Source organism: Perna viridis, chromosome 15 (genome assembly GCF_037379345.1).
Source record: "Perna viridis isolate PV_CMFRI_1.1 ecotype Kerala chromosome 15, ASM3737934v1, whole genome shotgun sequence".
Taxonomy (NCBI): Eukaryota; Metazoa; Mollusca; class Bivalvia; order Mytilida; family Mytilidae; genus Perna; species Perna viridis.
Window position 1 is genome coordinate 18,854,779 of NC_142459.1, and position 14,305 is coordinate 18,869,083.

A 14,305-nucleotide genomic window follows, 5' to 3' on the forward strand; every position below is an offset into this window, starting at 1 on the left:
AAAGACCTGACACCATATAATACTGATGATTTTTTTATACTTTATACTTATGACATACCCAAACCTGACGTGCAGAAATGGCTTGAGGCTTTCAACACACGTAGTGTTCGGACATATATACAAATGTGATGTATGTGGTATTGAATAAAATATAACAATAGCGATCCACAAACATCACACTCGTACACAGCCCTCAATCTTGCTGCAGGTGTTGACTATTAAGTGCACAGTTTTTAACCTTGCCTGAGTCATTGAGGATAACCGCTCAGTCCTTATCATTGTCCAAGTCCTTGAAGATAAATGCATAGCCCTCAACATTTCCTCAGTCCACAGTCCACAGTCCTGAAGATAAATGCACAGCCCTCAACATTTTCTCAGTCCACAGTCCTGGTTCTTGCTTCAGAAAATTGTACAGTTCTAAAAACCTGCCTCACTCATTTAAATCAAGTACATAGTCCTAAACCTATCTTGATCATACAAACTCATGACACAGGGAAACCTTACCTTAAACCTTGCCTGAGGAATATTTTCTGTTTCTCTTGGATTAGAAATATGAAAAGAATATAATCAAAAATCATTTTTTAATCCAGGGGACTTAGGTCTAACATTAAGGCAAAATATAACTTTTTTTATATAATTTTCAAATGAAAATGTAAATTTCGTCCATTTCACATATTCCATTTAAGGGAAATAAGCTGGTACAAATTTACTACTCAGAATAAACATCTGTATTTACACACTACAAAACTTATGAAAAATTCAAATTATAAAAGAGTAACATAAAATTGGATATGTTTATAATATTTCAACCATTTTACGCCTTTTCTCATTTCCGGGTAAGTCAGAGTGAGAATCAGTAAAACGGAAAAAAAATCTGAAGCAAGCAAGTCAAAAACCTACCTATCTTACAATACAATTTCACTCAATACCTTTTCTAACTGACATAACCATTACTTAATCTCTACACCACTGGGTATGCAAGGATATTTCTAATTGGAAAGTTGAAAGAATAATCAAGAGAACCAAGGTTATAGCAATAATCAAAAGAATGTAATCCAGGGACAAAAACCAGACATGGAAAACAGACATACACAACAAAGAACATAAAATAACTAAAATCATACATACAAAGTAACAAGAGCAAATGAGCAACTCAAGACTCCACTAAAAACTGGGAGGATGGACCAGGTGCACCAGTAGGGTAAGCGTCCTCTGCTTTTCTAGAAACACCTGCCGAAAATAAGAGGTTTTTGAAAGGGTAATCTGTCTTCGAGAATTCTTATTTGCAGCTCTATTTTAATAAAATCATACCTTATCTTTTTTCCAGAATGAATATGTCTTTATTCCTTGATTCTAATGGTACAAATACTCGAATTATACTGTCAAAATGGCAGAAACTGACACTTAATACTCATTTACAGATTGATGTTGTTAAGGTGGTCAAATTACTTTACATCATTAGCTTTTCATAATAAATAATTATAACAAAAGAATAAATATATAAGAAATACCTATGAAGACATAAATAACAATAAAATAACAGACCAATAATACATATGTCAATTTGAAATATTATGCTTCATACAAAAATCTTGAAATCTGATTGGGTAATGGGTGATGAGTTATTTTAGTCTATTCCCTGTACATCCTTACTTGCCCCGCCCCCACTGAACAGTGATTGGTGGATCGATATATCACCCAGACGGCAGCAATATATCACACAATATATAACCCTCCTCTAGAATACACCACCCTCAACGTCATGATATATCACACTCTCATATTCAGTAGAATATAACACATACTGCCAGTAGTAGAATGTGTTACGCCTTGTATCACACTCTGTAAATATATCCCCCTGAACTTCGTCACGTGTGATATATTACCTCGTTTGATATTACAGCATAACACCCTCTACTACAGGCAGTATGTGTATAGTAATTTTTTGTGGTTCTAATTAAAAGAAAAAATTAGCAATACAAGAAATAAATATAAAACTAGAATTAAACAATCTTTATTAGTAAATTCTGCTCATATGTGGCAGAAAATCAGGTACTTTGTCATTGTCTGAGTTATGATTTAAACAGAAGGTTACTTAAGGTTTTGAATTATGGAGAAAACAATGCAAAATTTTCATATAAAATCTTATTTGACTTTTCAAAATATATTGAGTTAAAAAAACAAACAAACACGATAAATCCAGTGTAAATCAGATATCTATCTTAACCATAAAGCAGTAGACCTTAATGTAGCGTTCAATGCAAAATAGTACAGCAAATATATGCAAAGTCAGAAGTAAATATAAAATAAACACAGAATAGTAATAATAAAACTTAAGCTTAAAAAAATTGGTTAATTTAACAAGTGTACAAGTTTCATTATTAACAATTGCACAACGCTATTTTTTATGACTTCTATTACATTTGCAACATTTTTTTGAAAATCCACTACTGGGTTGTAGTAGTTTAAAAACTTTTTGAACATGTGAAAACCAAAAGGTAGAATAACTTGAGAAATCCATTGGTTCACACCAAGTTACTTTTAAAAGGTTTTAATGGATATACACAAAAAGTATATGGCATACACAGATACATAACCAGACTTTTAGTTACTATATGACGTATATGAATAAATAACCAGACTTTTCATTTACTATATGACGTATACAAGTAAATAACCAGACTTTTTATTTACTAAATGACATACATGAATAAATAACTAGAGTTTTTATTTATTATATTACATACACAAATAAATAACCAGACTTTTAGTTACTATAGACATACATGAATAAATAACCAGACTTTTTTTTAATCTAGATTTGTTTCTCTATTCATTATTTAAGTACATTCTGTTCAGATTTAACTCTATGACTGTTCAGGTCTACTTGACTAAAACCACAACTCTCCTCAATAAAGACTGACGGCTCATCTTTAACTACAGTGGGATCAAAGTTCATAAAGTCATGTTCATGTCCATGAAATTGGATTTTAAGAGTATCATATTCAACAGGTTCAGTCTTAAGTTTGTCACTTACACAAATCGCAGAATCTTTCAAATTTTGTTCTGCTTTTTGAGACGATTCAATATCTTCTTTGATATGGGTTACCATGTCTGAGAAGCCTAAATCACTTTTTTTGTTTTCATTGTCACTTTCATCCCCATCTATGCAATCTTCATTGTCATAAGAGGAGACATTTTCATCATCAGTTTCTTCATCCTCATAATCATCATCATCTTCATCTGATAATGAGTATGTTTCTATTTCAAAATACAAAAATGAAATTATTGAACATGATGTAAAATATTAAGTATCATTATGTGTAAGAATCAGGCAAAGGGTGACACATAATATTTCTCTTTTCAGTCTTTTTTGCCACAAACATATTCAATACATCTAGACCCCCGTGCAGGTCCGAGTGATAAAAGAATAGGCCTGCAGCAGCGCTAAGCTTGTCGTATAAGGTGACTAAATAGTGCTCAGAAACCTAGCCGGGGGCTAGGCCCTCTGCCCACAGAGCAACTGGGATGTGTACCCCAGGTGGTGGAATGGGGTACCCCTTGCAAAGTGCAAATTTCATGTACCATCTAATTTTTATCTCAAAAGTGCAACAACCAAATGTAAAACTAAGACTGGTTATGTGATCAGTAACTGTTTCTGAACAAAACAAAACTGAATTTTGTGGGTTTTTAACATGCATGAATCACCTTCTGTCTGATTTATAGAAAGACTGCTACTTAATCATTAAATGGATTTTTGTATGTTTGTAAAAGAAGACAGCTAATGTCATATTGTCCATTATGGAACTCAATCTCCACTGTGTAGAAGAGAAATTGAAATACATTCCGAAAGCAGTGTATAAGGTAAAATGTGTCAGATTTCTCCATATTATGATGCCCAAATATTTGATATGTAAATATTAAAAATACTGGGCACAGTTTGATTAATATTGATTAAATACTTTTTGATTTGCAGATTACATAAAGATTACATAAAGAAGGTAGCCTATTAGCTTGAGGAACAGAAACACAGAATCGATCAGCTACATACATGTATGACCAGACTTGATTTCATTGTCGGTGACCCTGGTAAAAACAAATGTCTCAGAAATGTGACAGAATATCAATTTGGTTATCAAAAAATTTCTGATACTGTGCCTGAAATGAGTTATGTGTATCACATGTATTTCCATCCATCTATTAGTGCATTTTTTTTTATTCTCCACATTTAAGCCTTGAGTTTTCCTATTCATATAAGCCATGCTGATTTTTATGATTGTGTTACGCAGAGAAAATTTGTAAATAATTATTATTGAGAATGCTAAAAAGGCAAACACCTCTCTCTCAGTGAAACTACATTGTACGTGTACATGTACAATATACATTGTAGTTGTGCAAAAGTTTATCAGGTGATCAATTTAGTTTCAAGAGTGGTCTAGTCAAAATAAATCTAAAACAAATTGCCAAAAAAAAAATGTTGGATTAAAAAATGTTGCATTATGACTGATATAAACACAGAAAAATGTCTAACAAAATAAAATGTGCAGAAACCTCAAGATGTGCATTCCAAATTAAATAACATTTGAAAGGGGAGATAACTCTGTAAAAATAATGTTTTAGTCAGATTTGTTCCCCCATTTTTACCAATTTCATGTAAAATATGATATCATTATTAACTAGGTATGTATCTCCAATATTATGCTGCACTTGATACATGTATGTAACAATCTGAGAGATATATTCAAATTTTTTTGAAAATTATTAATTATTACAGAAAATGCATTTTGTTCATCAGTTTGATTCTTTTTTAAATTCCATTGGTTATTACTGCAAGCTATTGATAAACAGATTTGCCTTTGTTTAAACAATATTTTAACCACAAAATGTAGAATATTTACTTCATCATTTTCATTAAATTGATTATTTAAATCAAATGCAAAATTTGACTGACTTATGATTAGAGGTCCTGAATAAAGGTTTGAAAGCCTAAGATTTGGACAAATTCAAAGGTCCATGGTAACCTCTAAAATTCCATGTACATGTAACAAACCTGTGTATGGCCTTATAGTACTATTCCTGGTATGATTTTCCACCTGCAGGTTCCAAGCCTCCTCTTTATGGACTGAAATCATGTGTTGTGTCAGCTCCTTTTTCAGCTCGTATCTCTCTGCACAATAAACACAGTTAAAGCCTTTCTCACCTGTGTGGAACTTCATGTGACTCTAGAAAAATATAATTTATATATTGAAAACATACGAATTTTTTGCGTTGTACTAATTTTTGCTAGTTTCGCGACAGAAAGAAAAACGCGAAAAAATAGTACATGTACAAGCGAAATTGATTTTAAACATAATATAATGCTAATATTTTTTTTTACATCACTAAAACTGATAACCGCAAATATGTTCACTTGACAGAATCCGCGGAAATCAACAACCGTGAAAATTAAAATGTTTACAGTACATATATTAAGTGATTTATGTATGATTTTAATATATCTTTAAAATTACAATAAATCATAGAGAAAATAGATTAATACATTTTAGTAACCAATAAACAACTCTTGCCAAGAATGCTTAGAATGTATTTAGAGATTTATTTCTAACTGTGACTTGTTTGAAATTTGTTTTGCAAATGCTCTACGAAAGCAGATCTACTACTAGAGCCAGCACTTCCGACAAATCTTGCACAGCCGATTACGAGAACAGTTCTAGCAGTAGAGCCAGCTCTACAAGAAAAGCTCTACAAGTATAGCTGGCTCTGCTAGAACTGTCAAAAGAGCTGGCCCTGGAACTGCCCCAGAACTGTTCTAAATATGTCATAGAACTGTGCTTCTGTCATAGAACAGTTCTTCTGACAGTTCTTGAACAGTTTTGTAAGAGGTTAGAACTGATCTCATCTGCATTTTTAACATAACCACTAAATCACAAAAAAATCATGTTTTTGACTAGAATGACAATACACCAATAATAAATGTGTCAGACAGAATTTACAGTACAGTAAAACCTTTTTAAACAAAACTCAGTGATAATCTGTCTTCACCAGACACTTAGTTTAAAATTCTTACATGGAAGTTTAAAAGTATTTAGGACTTGAGGAAACCAAACAAATTCTATAGTCCAAAAGGGGTTCAGCTTAGATAGGTCTCGCTGTATTACATTCAGTTAAATCTTACATGAATCCCATTCTCTGTTTTAAAGCCTTTACCACATTCTTCACAGAAATGATTGTTACTCTTTTCATGGAGTTTCTTATGGGCGTTTAAGCTAGTTTTATCATGGAAGCCTTTTCTGCACTGACTACAGGTGAAAGGTTTCACTCCATACTCCTTCCGCATGTGTCGCTCAAAATGAGCTTTCCTTGTAAATCCCTGCGCACAAATTTCACAGTTGTATGGCTTACTTTCATCGTGAATTTTTAAATGTTTTCTTAAGCCACTGAATTGACTAAAAGACTTATCACACATAACACATTTATGTGGCTTTTTACCAGAGTGGGTTCGGAGATGTATTTCTAACTGTGATCTTCGTGTGAAACTTGTCTTGCAAATGTGGCATTCATAGAGTTTAAGACCAAGATGGAGTCGTTTGTGAATAGTCAAATGTTCCTCACTACTGAAAACCTTTTTACAGACATCACAAGGAAAGTTAAATTTACCCTGTTCTTTATTAAGCAATGATATATCTCGCTCATGTGTACGCATGTGTACCTGGAGATATCTTTCTGCTGTACACACTTTTCCACATATATCACAAACAAAATCACTTTTCCCACTCTCCATCAGGTGGGTTCTTTTATGAACAACCAGAGTTCCATGGTGTTGAAATCTCTTGCCACAAATATTGCAGGTAAAAATCAGAAACTTTCCATCCTTATCCTGCACATGCTGAATGTTGAGGAAATTTAAAGCAGGGCTGATTTCAGGTGTTTTGGAGGTAGAAGCTGGAGACTGGTTAGTATCCTCACTAGACAAATCTGTCCTCTTTTTATCTTCAGGCAAATTCTCATTTTTGATTATCATATTGCCAGCGTCATCGAATGTCACTAATATCCTATTTTGTAGGTCTTTTTCCTGGTTGTTTCCAGAATGTGAATGACTGGTCTTAATTTCATTGTTCAAATGGTTGTTTTGGTCAAAACTGTTACTTGCAAAATGTGATTCTAATTGACTTGGATATGTTGGAGTAAGTAAAACATTTTCATTTATAGTGGTACTTTTGCCCAACTTTCCAATATGGGAAGAAGTTTCACTTTTTGAAGATATTTTACTGCTCTCCATGTCATCATGATCAGAGTCAATTTCAATGACATTAGAAGGAGTTACCTCCCTTGGTTTTGATTCATTATCTTTAACTATGTCACTTCTAGTCATTCCAGGTTGGGGCAGCCCACAATACTCTGCTAACAACCTCAACATTGAGCTGGCTAAATCTGACACTCTAGACAATTCTTTTGGTAATTGATCCCCAAAAGAACCAGCCTCAGTAAGCTTATGAGATGGGGTAGTTTTAATGTTGTCTATTATTGCTTTCTTCACAAAAGAGTTTAATGTGTGATTAACATCTTTAGAAAAATCAGCTATAACTCTCTGTGTAATAAGTTTGCTCCATTCATTTATTAATTCATCTGCTGAATCATTTGCTACAGTTTCAGTCTTGCTGTCACTGATACCATAGTTGGCATTTCTCAATTCACTAATATTCTGACCTGTTGAAATTACAGTTCCCACAGTACTGTCAATTTTCAACATTTTGGCAACTTCGGGTGATTTTATTTGATTTAAATTTGATTCTTGGCTCAATTTTGTAAATGGTGCAGGCTCAGTATTTGCACGTTTTCTGTGTCCCAACATTTCTGATAAAGTTATATTACTAGGTTTATCGACACTGCCTACTGTATTGCTAAACACATGATCAATAGCGGCATTAGTTTTTGCATGACCTGGCAACCCATTCTTATTTTTTAACATGGAGCTTAAAAGGGGACTTTTAAGGCCTGGTGTGACTTTTGGAATTGATTTCCCTTGGTCACTATTTCCATTACTACTGGTCCTAACTGGTTTAACAGATTGTGATATATCTGGGTTCAGTGGTAACTTTGGTCCATTCAAAAGACCAAACAATAGCGATGAATGGCGAGAGTTGGTAACCACGGTTACTGGCTGTATGTTTTGTGTTTCAGCTGGTGGATGTTTTGAGTTCAAAATTTTTGCCAAGGTACTTGAAAGTCTTTTCTTTTTCTTAATGTTATGATAGTTTTTACTTGACACACCATTGGTTCTACTCCATAATTCAGATGATTCCATTTTGACATTTACAGCAGTATCTTTAATGTTGACAGACGTGTTAGTTGATAAGTTGTCATCGTGATTATTTTGATGGACTGGCACTATGTCAGGGTTGTCATGGTTATTATCTTGGTGGACTCGCAGTATGTCAGGGTTGTCATGGTGATTATCTTGGTGGACTAAAACTATGTCAGGAACATCTGCTCTGGTTAAAATTACTATGAAAAAAAACAACACATGAAAGCTTAATCAAGTTGACCAAATGGTATTTGTTGGATTTTGTAATTTCTCTATACTGAACCTTGAAACATTTATCAACTTCCTGTATATCTTAATCCTACTGTATCTAAAATGAAGACACATACAATATACATCCAAACCATGTGACCAATCTTCATTATTGTGATATTTTGGCAAATACATGGGTGTGTTAAGGAGAAATGTCATAAATTGTCATATTGTCATCAACGAAAACAAGCTTCCTTTAAACTCAACTGAATACAATGTATATAATATTTTGATGGTGTTCATGACCTCAGATGTGTTGAAAAATGACGAATATGTGTAAATACCTGATATAGTTGCGATAGCAGACTACATTTTTCATTGAATATTGCATTTATCTATAATGTAATTGGCAGAAAGTTAATAACTGTGTTAAAAATGTCTTCTTTTTCTGCTGAACAAAACTTGGTTATATCCCCCCATTTTTTATGGTATATTAGAAATAATTCCATATCCAACAATTTCATGGCAATATTTCCTTTCCTTAATTATTTGTTATGACTTGCCATTCTCTGAAATCTCCACAAAAACATACAGAAAGTTTCTAAGATAATTTTGTATGTAGCAGCTAAGCATTTGGCATAAATGTGATATGTTTATGACATTGCATGAGTGTACATGTACAATTTGAACTCTCTTGTGCATTTTTTTTTCTGTCTCAGACTACAACCATGATACTAAACGATACTAAAATATCTGCAATTTCAGTAATGTTACATCGAAGGACTGATAACCATTATTTCGGGATAACACCAGTTTTGAAAAGTTAATTAGATGGAAGTGAAATCAGTTAAGCTTACAAGAAGGCTGATACAAAATATTATCTACCCTGTTAAAATGTTATTGCCTAGGTTACAGATAACATTAATTAAGAAAGAGTAATCAAGGGATCCAAGGTTACAACAGTAATCAAAAGAATGTAATCCAGGAACAAAGACCAAACATGGAAAACAGATATTCACAACAAAGAAGATAAAGTAACTAAAATCATACATACAAAGTAACAACTCGGACTCCACTAAAAACTGGGAGTATGGACCACGTGCACCTGTAGGGTAAACGTCCTCTGCTTTTCTAGAAACACCCGCCGAGTTACTCATAAAAAGTCAAGTCCGGGGTAGACAAAAGAGGAAAGGAAAACTATGACACGTTTAACAAATCAGTTTTCATGGCCCTGATGGATACACCGTAACGATCCACGAGTTCATGATGACAGCCATAAAGCTTTTGTAGTGATGACTTCAATCTTGTAGCAACATAACCCTGCTCCAAAAGCCTATTTGTTAGAATTCTAGCGCAATACAAAAAGTCTGCGTAGTCTTGGCAAGCTCTGGCATAACATACGAGTTGTGACATGAACACTCTATATGCAGGCGCTGAAGGGATGTTGCTACAGATGAAAAGAAAGTTGACAATTTTGAATGAAAAGTCATCATGTTTGTCGTAAAGTTTGGTCAATAGTTTTCCTTTACCATTGATTTCTAAGTGTAGATCAAGATATGAGACTCACTTAACAGTGTCTGTAGTATCCTTTATCTCAAGTTCTTTGGGGTAAATGCGATGTATCAAATACCCAAAATTAGGATTGTTGAAAGATAATATGTCATCTATATAGCGGAAACTGAGATTAAAGGATCTTGCTAAACGATATTCTTTCTTTCAGATCAGATCAGCTGTAAAGTCAGTCTAAGAAAAAAACACTTTTATTACAAATGCAAAATCTGTATAATTTCAATTAAGTATGTGATAAAGCACAATTATTTACTTCATGGCTTCATGTACAACATGTACAAATCTAAATGGAAAAAAAAAGAACTCTATTAATACCAGCATGCCTACTATTTTTTTGTGTCTGGGGATTCATGCACCATCTGACCATTTAATTTTGGGGTAAAGTTCATTTTAAAGGTACAAATGATAATTGGTTTCTTTAAAATTTAATCAGACTGATATTTCACTATCTCTTTTGATGTAAATTAACTTTAATCTAAAACAGTTGACACATTTTGACAATAAATGGAATGGAAGACCAGAAATTCATAGATTAAAATAAAAACAGAATATTGTTTATGTACATGTATGAATTTTTTGACTTGTGAAACTGTACATACATAATTTTTATTGTACATGGAAAATGTACTGCAATATGTGAATGGGAATGTCCAATATGTATATATTGTTGACAATTTTTGACCAATTAACAATGAATGAGATATGACCAACTCTGGAGCAGATTAAGCTCCATGAAAGACAAGAAAATAACCTGAGATGTCTGAAGAGAATATGCCAATCAGAAAACGTGTTACTAATCACAATAAACCACAGACATGTATAATACATAAGAGTAACTGTAAAGTTCATACATACATGTAGGTGCAAACAAAATCTCTTCCTTAAAGATTTTATTACATGTAGTCTTACCTTCATTATCTTCAGGCTCCTCTTTCACAAAGCCTAACACATCCATCTTTAACTTGCTCCCTCTACATGTAAGCCTGTAATTACACAAACATAAAATATACATTTTCTACAAGTACATGTACATGCAGATGTACATGTACTATAATTGTTAGAAGTGTATATCAAATGTTCCCTGTGTGACACATTTTGATAATTCACACTGTGAAATAAATTCGGTAATTTCACTCTCCCACTTTTTCCCACCAAAACATCACAACCTTAAAACCGATGACAAAATCTAAATTAAAATTTATATTGAACATAGCAATAAATTAAGGAGAAAATATATATAATAAATATGGTTATCAATTGTTTATGGTGAATAACCAAATATAATTGGCAATACCAAAAACACTGTAAGATTAACTACTAGTTAAGGAGGTAGACCTAGAGTAAGGAACATTACTCTTACAAATCATTGGAACATTTGTATTCACCATTTTATACCAATCTCATGTAAGCATCAAAGTAAATCAAACTTATTTCATTCTGTATCAAAGAAAAGCTTGAAAGGCTATGGTGAAATTTAATACAATACAAACATATCAGTGATTTCAAGTTATTTCCCTTACCTTAGGTCTACCTCCTTAAATCTAGGAATTTGTCAGCACTAAGTGTGAATACATTTTGGTTACAAGTATTCAATCTTTATACTCTCTCTCAATACAAAGGGTGCTGGTGGCAGAGCAGGACATGCTTACCCTTCACAAACACCATTTTTTATGAGATTTCATATTGATAGTGTTATAATTTTTGTGTGACATCTTGTTTTCCTTATCTTTATTTTTTATGGGCAATATATTTTATCCCCATTACTACATAAATATATATTATTAAGATCGTCTTTGTTTCCTGTAAGCACATTCTGGCCAAGTTTTCAGATTTTGATGTATTTGAATTAGGCTTTCACCAGTGACTGTCTTATTTTCAATTAAAGTAAGTATTAGTGAGTCTCTCGAGAACACAAGCTTTTTGACAGGAAAATCAGTTAAAATTCCCCCCAAAAATAGCACCATAAGTGCGTTGAATAATATGGATTTAAGTCAAGATTTAAAGAAGGAACATGAGGTTTCTGTCATGAAAAAAATTCTTAATAATAATAATTAAAAACACAAAAATACAACAAAACAAATAGCGTGTCAACTTTACGAGAATAAGTTTTTTTCTTGGCAAATATGTTAGCTCCAAACAACTGACTTCCTAAAATTGACACTAACAGTAGTCTGGTGGTCCAGTGTCAACCTACATGTAATTTTGGAGAGGACTACTTGAAAAATTTTCTTGGTAATCCTAAGGGCTATCTAAAATTTGGCTTATTTTTCAATAGATCTAGTAACAGAACCGTCATTACCGTCTGCGGACTCTGAAGTAGTCCTGTTTATCACCAAACTAATGAAATTAGTGTCAAACCTTTTGCCAACTGGCACTTTTGGCAACAGGAATTCTAAGACCAGAGGCAGAGTAGTACATGTACAAGATTAGATAATTCTAAATAAATCTATAAATACATGTATATTGAAAGCTACTAAGACTAGAAAGAGTAATCAAGGGAACCAAGTTTCTAGCAGTAATCAAAAGAATGTAATCCAGGGACAAAGACCAGACATGGAAAACAGACTTGTATACATAGCATGGACCAGGTGCACTGGTAGGGTAAGTGTCCTCTGCTTTTCTAGAAAAAAATCTTCAATAGAGAATGCTCTTAATCAAATATCATATTCAAAAGAGGTCTCTAAACAAATGAAAGCAACAAATTTGCAAAGAAACATCGCCTGGGTGTGTATGTATTAGAAGAAATGTTCATGAAGAATTAGTTGTCATAAATTGATAAAATATCTTTTTGATTATTGTGTTAAATATAAGAAAGAAAAAAGAAAAAAAACAATATTACATTTTGTAACGTTAAATGGTTATTTCTAAAGGTTATCGGGCATAAATACCAGGTTAATGCAATAAAATCTATGATTTTTTCCATTCATGTGCCACACCTTTTACATGTTTTGTCCGATTCTTAGACGAAGAGTTATTTCAATACTCTTATGAGTTCTGTATGATGAACTCCTTGAAACGTTTACATTTCGTTCAAGCTTTGTTTATTATGCATTTGCTGTGTGTTTTGTGTTCATTTTAACCCACGATACAAGCACAATATGAGTTTTCGTATTAACCCACAATAGGAGCATTTGTTTAAATGCATGATAGAATTGTTTTTGTAAACTCATTTATTACTGAGTTGCCTATTTTTCAGCTATCAATTTTTATATTTTTAATATTACTTTTGTTAATTGTAAGTATTAATATTTCCATCATGGGTCTATGATGCATTTAAACACAGGCTAAGAGCATTAATTTATTGTTTAAACATATGATAGGAGTGATAGTTTATGTGCACAAAAGAAGCATTTGTTTATCATGCACTTGATGAGCATTTTACATGTATTTAGGTATCATAAGTGTAGGAAACCTAAAATTTCCAGCAGTATATGACCAACTTTTAATCAGTGTTTGTTATAAATATAGCCTAATGACGGTTGACGATTTGATTTGCTATTTGTAATAAAAATTAAGTTATCATTTAATCACTCGGTAAAGAAACAATTGTTTCTGTTTGTCTTACCAAAAATGTACAACACGTCAAATTTGGGACGCAACCTACATTATAAAACCAAAATGGCAGGTGCGACCTACAAATATAATTGGCTAGAGTTGTTTCCCTTTGCTTAGTAGGTGGAAATGTAAACCGAAGAAGATCAGAAAACTCCAAAGGAGACATGATGTCAAAGTAGTAAAAATAGACTTTATCATGGTTATTTACTTTTAAATTGTCTATTAAATAAATAAAATTGCCAAATCCCAACCACATACATTCGTTTTTTTTTTCTTTCATTGACTGAAAATACGATTTCGAGCCACGGCCGTGAAAGGCCATTTTTTTTTACTCTAGACAGTCTGGGCATAGCATTAAACATTTGATAACAGGCAAATAAGTCAGAGAGCACGCATAATATAGTTCAAATATGGACACAAAGTTGATATTATATAAAATAGATAAAAAAAGGATAAGCATCAAATATACTAAAATTAATATATTCATGTGTACATGTACGTCACATAACACAGAGTTGCTATTTCTCCATACAAAACAAAGTAAGATGTGCACAATGGTATCGATTGATAAAGAATTTGTGAAAGTTCCATTTATTTCCATTTGGCAGATTTAGAAGATTTGCAGATTTGATAGGGGACGGACGGACGGCATGATTACTACATAGC

The 14,305-nt window shown here is 32.7% G+C and overlaps 2 protein-coding genes across 3 annotated transcripts in view; one reads left to right on the plus strand and one right to left on the minus strand.

The window, feature by feature from the left end:
* LOC148597324 (scavenger receptor cysteine-rich type 1 protein M130-like) overlaps positions 1-5,057 on the plus strand; it is a 33,583-nt gene extending 28,526 nt beyond the window's left edge. Inside the window, exon 14 of the mRNA XM_088563018.1 lies at positions 3,977-5,057. The gene's annotated coding sequence lies outside the window, so the exon portion shown is untranslated. The remainder of the gene's footprint in view (positions 1-3,976) is intronic.
* Positions 1,891-13,749, minus strand: LOC148597327 (uncharacterized). Of its 2 annotated transcripts, XM_088564239.1 has the most exons (6): positions 13,650-13,717; positions 10,994-11,067; positions 10,214-10,258; positions 6,176-8,505; positions 5,051-5,222; positions 1,891-3,261 (listed from the first exon to the last, which is right to left on the minus strand). In XM_088564239.1, the coding sequence occupies exons 4-6, from the start codon at positions 8,303-8,305 to the stop codon at positions 2,837-2,839; spliced, it is 2,727 nt and encodes a 908-aa protein (XP_088420365.1). In that variant the 5' UTR covers positions 8,306-8,505; positions 10,214-10,258; positions 10,994-11,067; positions 13,650-13,717; the 3' UTR covers positions 1,891-2,836. The 2 variants fall into 2 exon arrangements, with proteins under 2 accessions (XP_088420365.1, XP_088420364.1); XM_088564238.1 differs by lacking the exon at positions 10,214-10,258 and having other exon boundaries at positions 13,650-13,749.
* Between the last annotated feature and the right edge of the window lie 556 nt (positions 13,750-14,305).

Excerpts from the sequence above, each read along its gene's own strand:
- LOC148597327 (XM_088564238.1), bottom strand. The coding sequence starts at position 11,039 with ATGGATGTGTTAGGCTTTGTGAAAGAGGAGCCTGAAGATAATGAAG. Across the intron at positions 8,506-10,993 it reads GGAGCCTGAAGATAATGAAG|TAATTTTAACCAGAGCAGAT; the intron begins GTAAGACTACAT and ends TTTTTTTCATAG. Across the intron at positions 3,262-5,050 it reads TACTATAAGGCCATACACAG|AAACATACTCATTATCAGAT; the intron begins GTTTGTTACATG and ends ATTTTGAAATAG.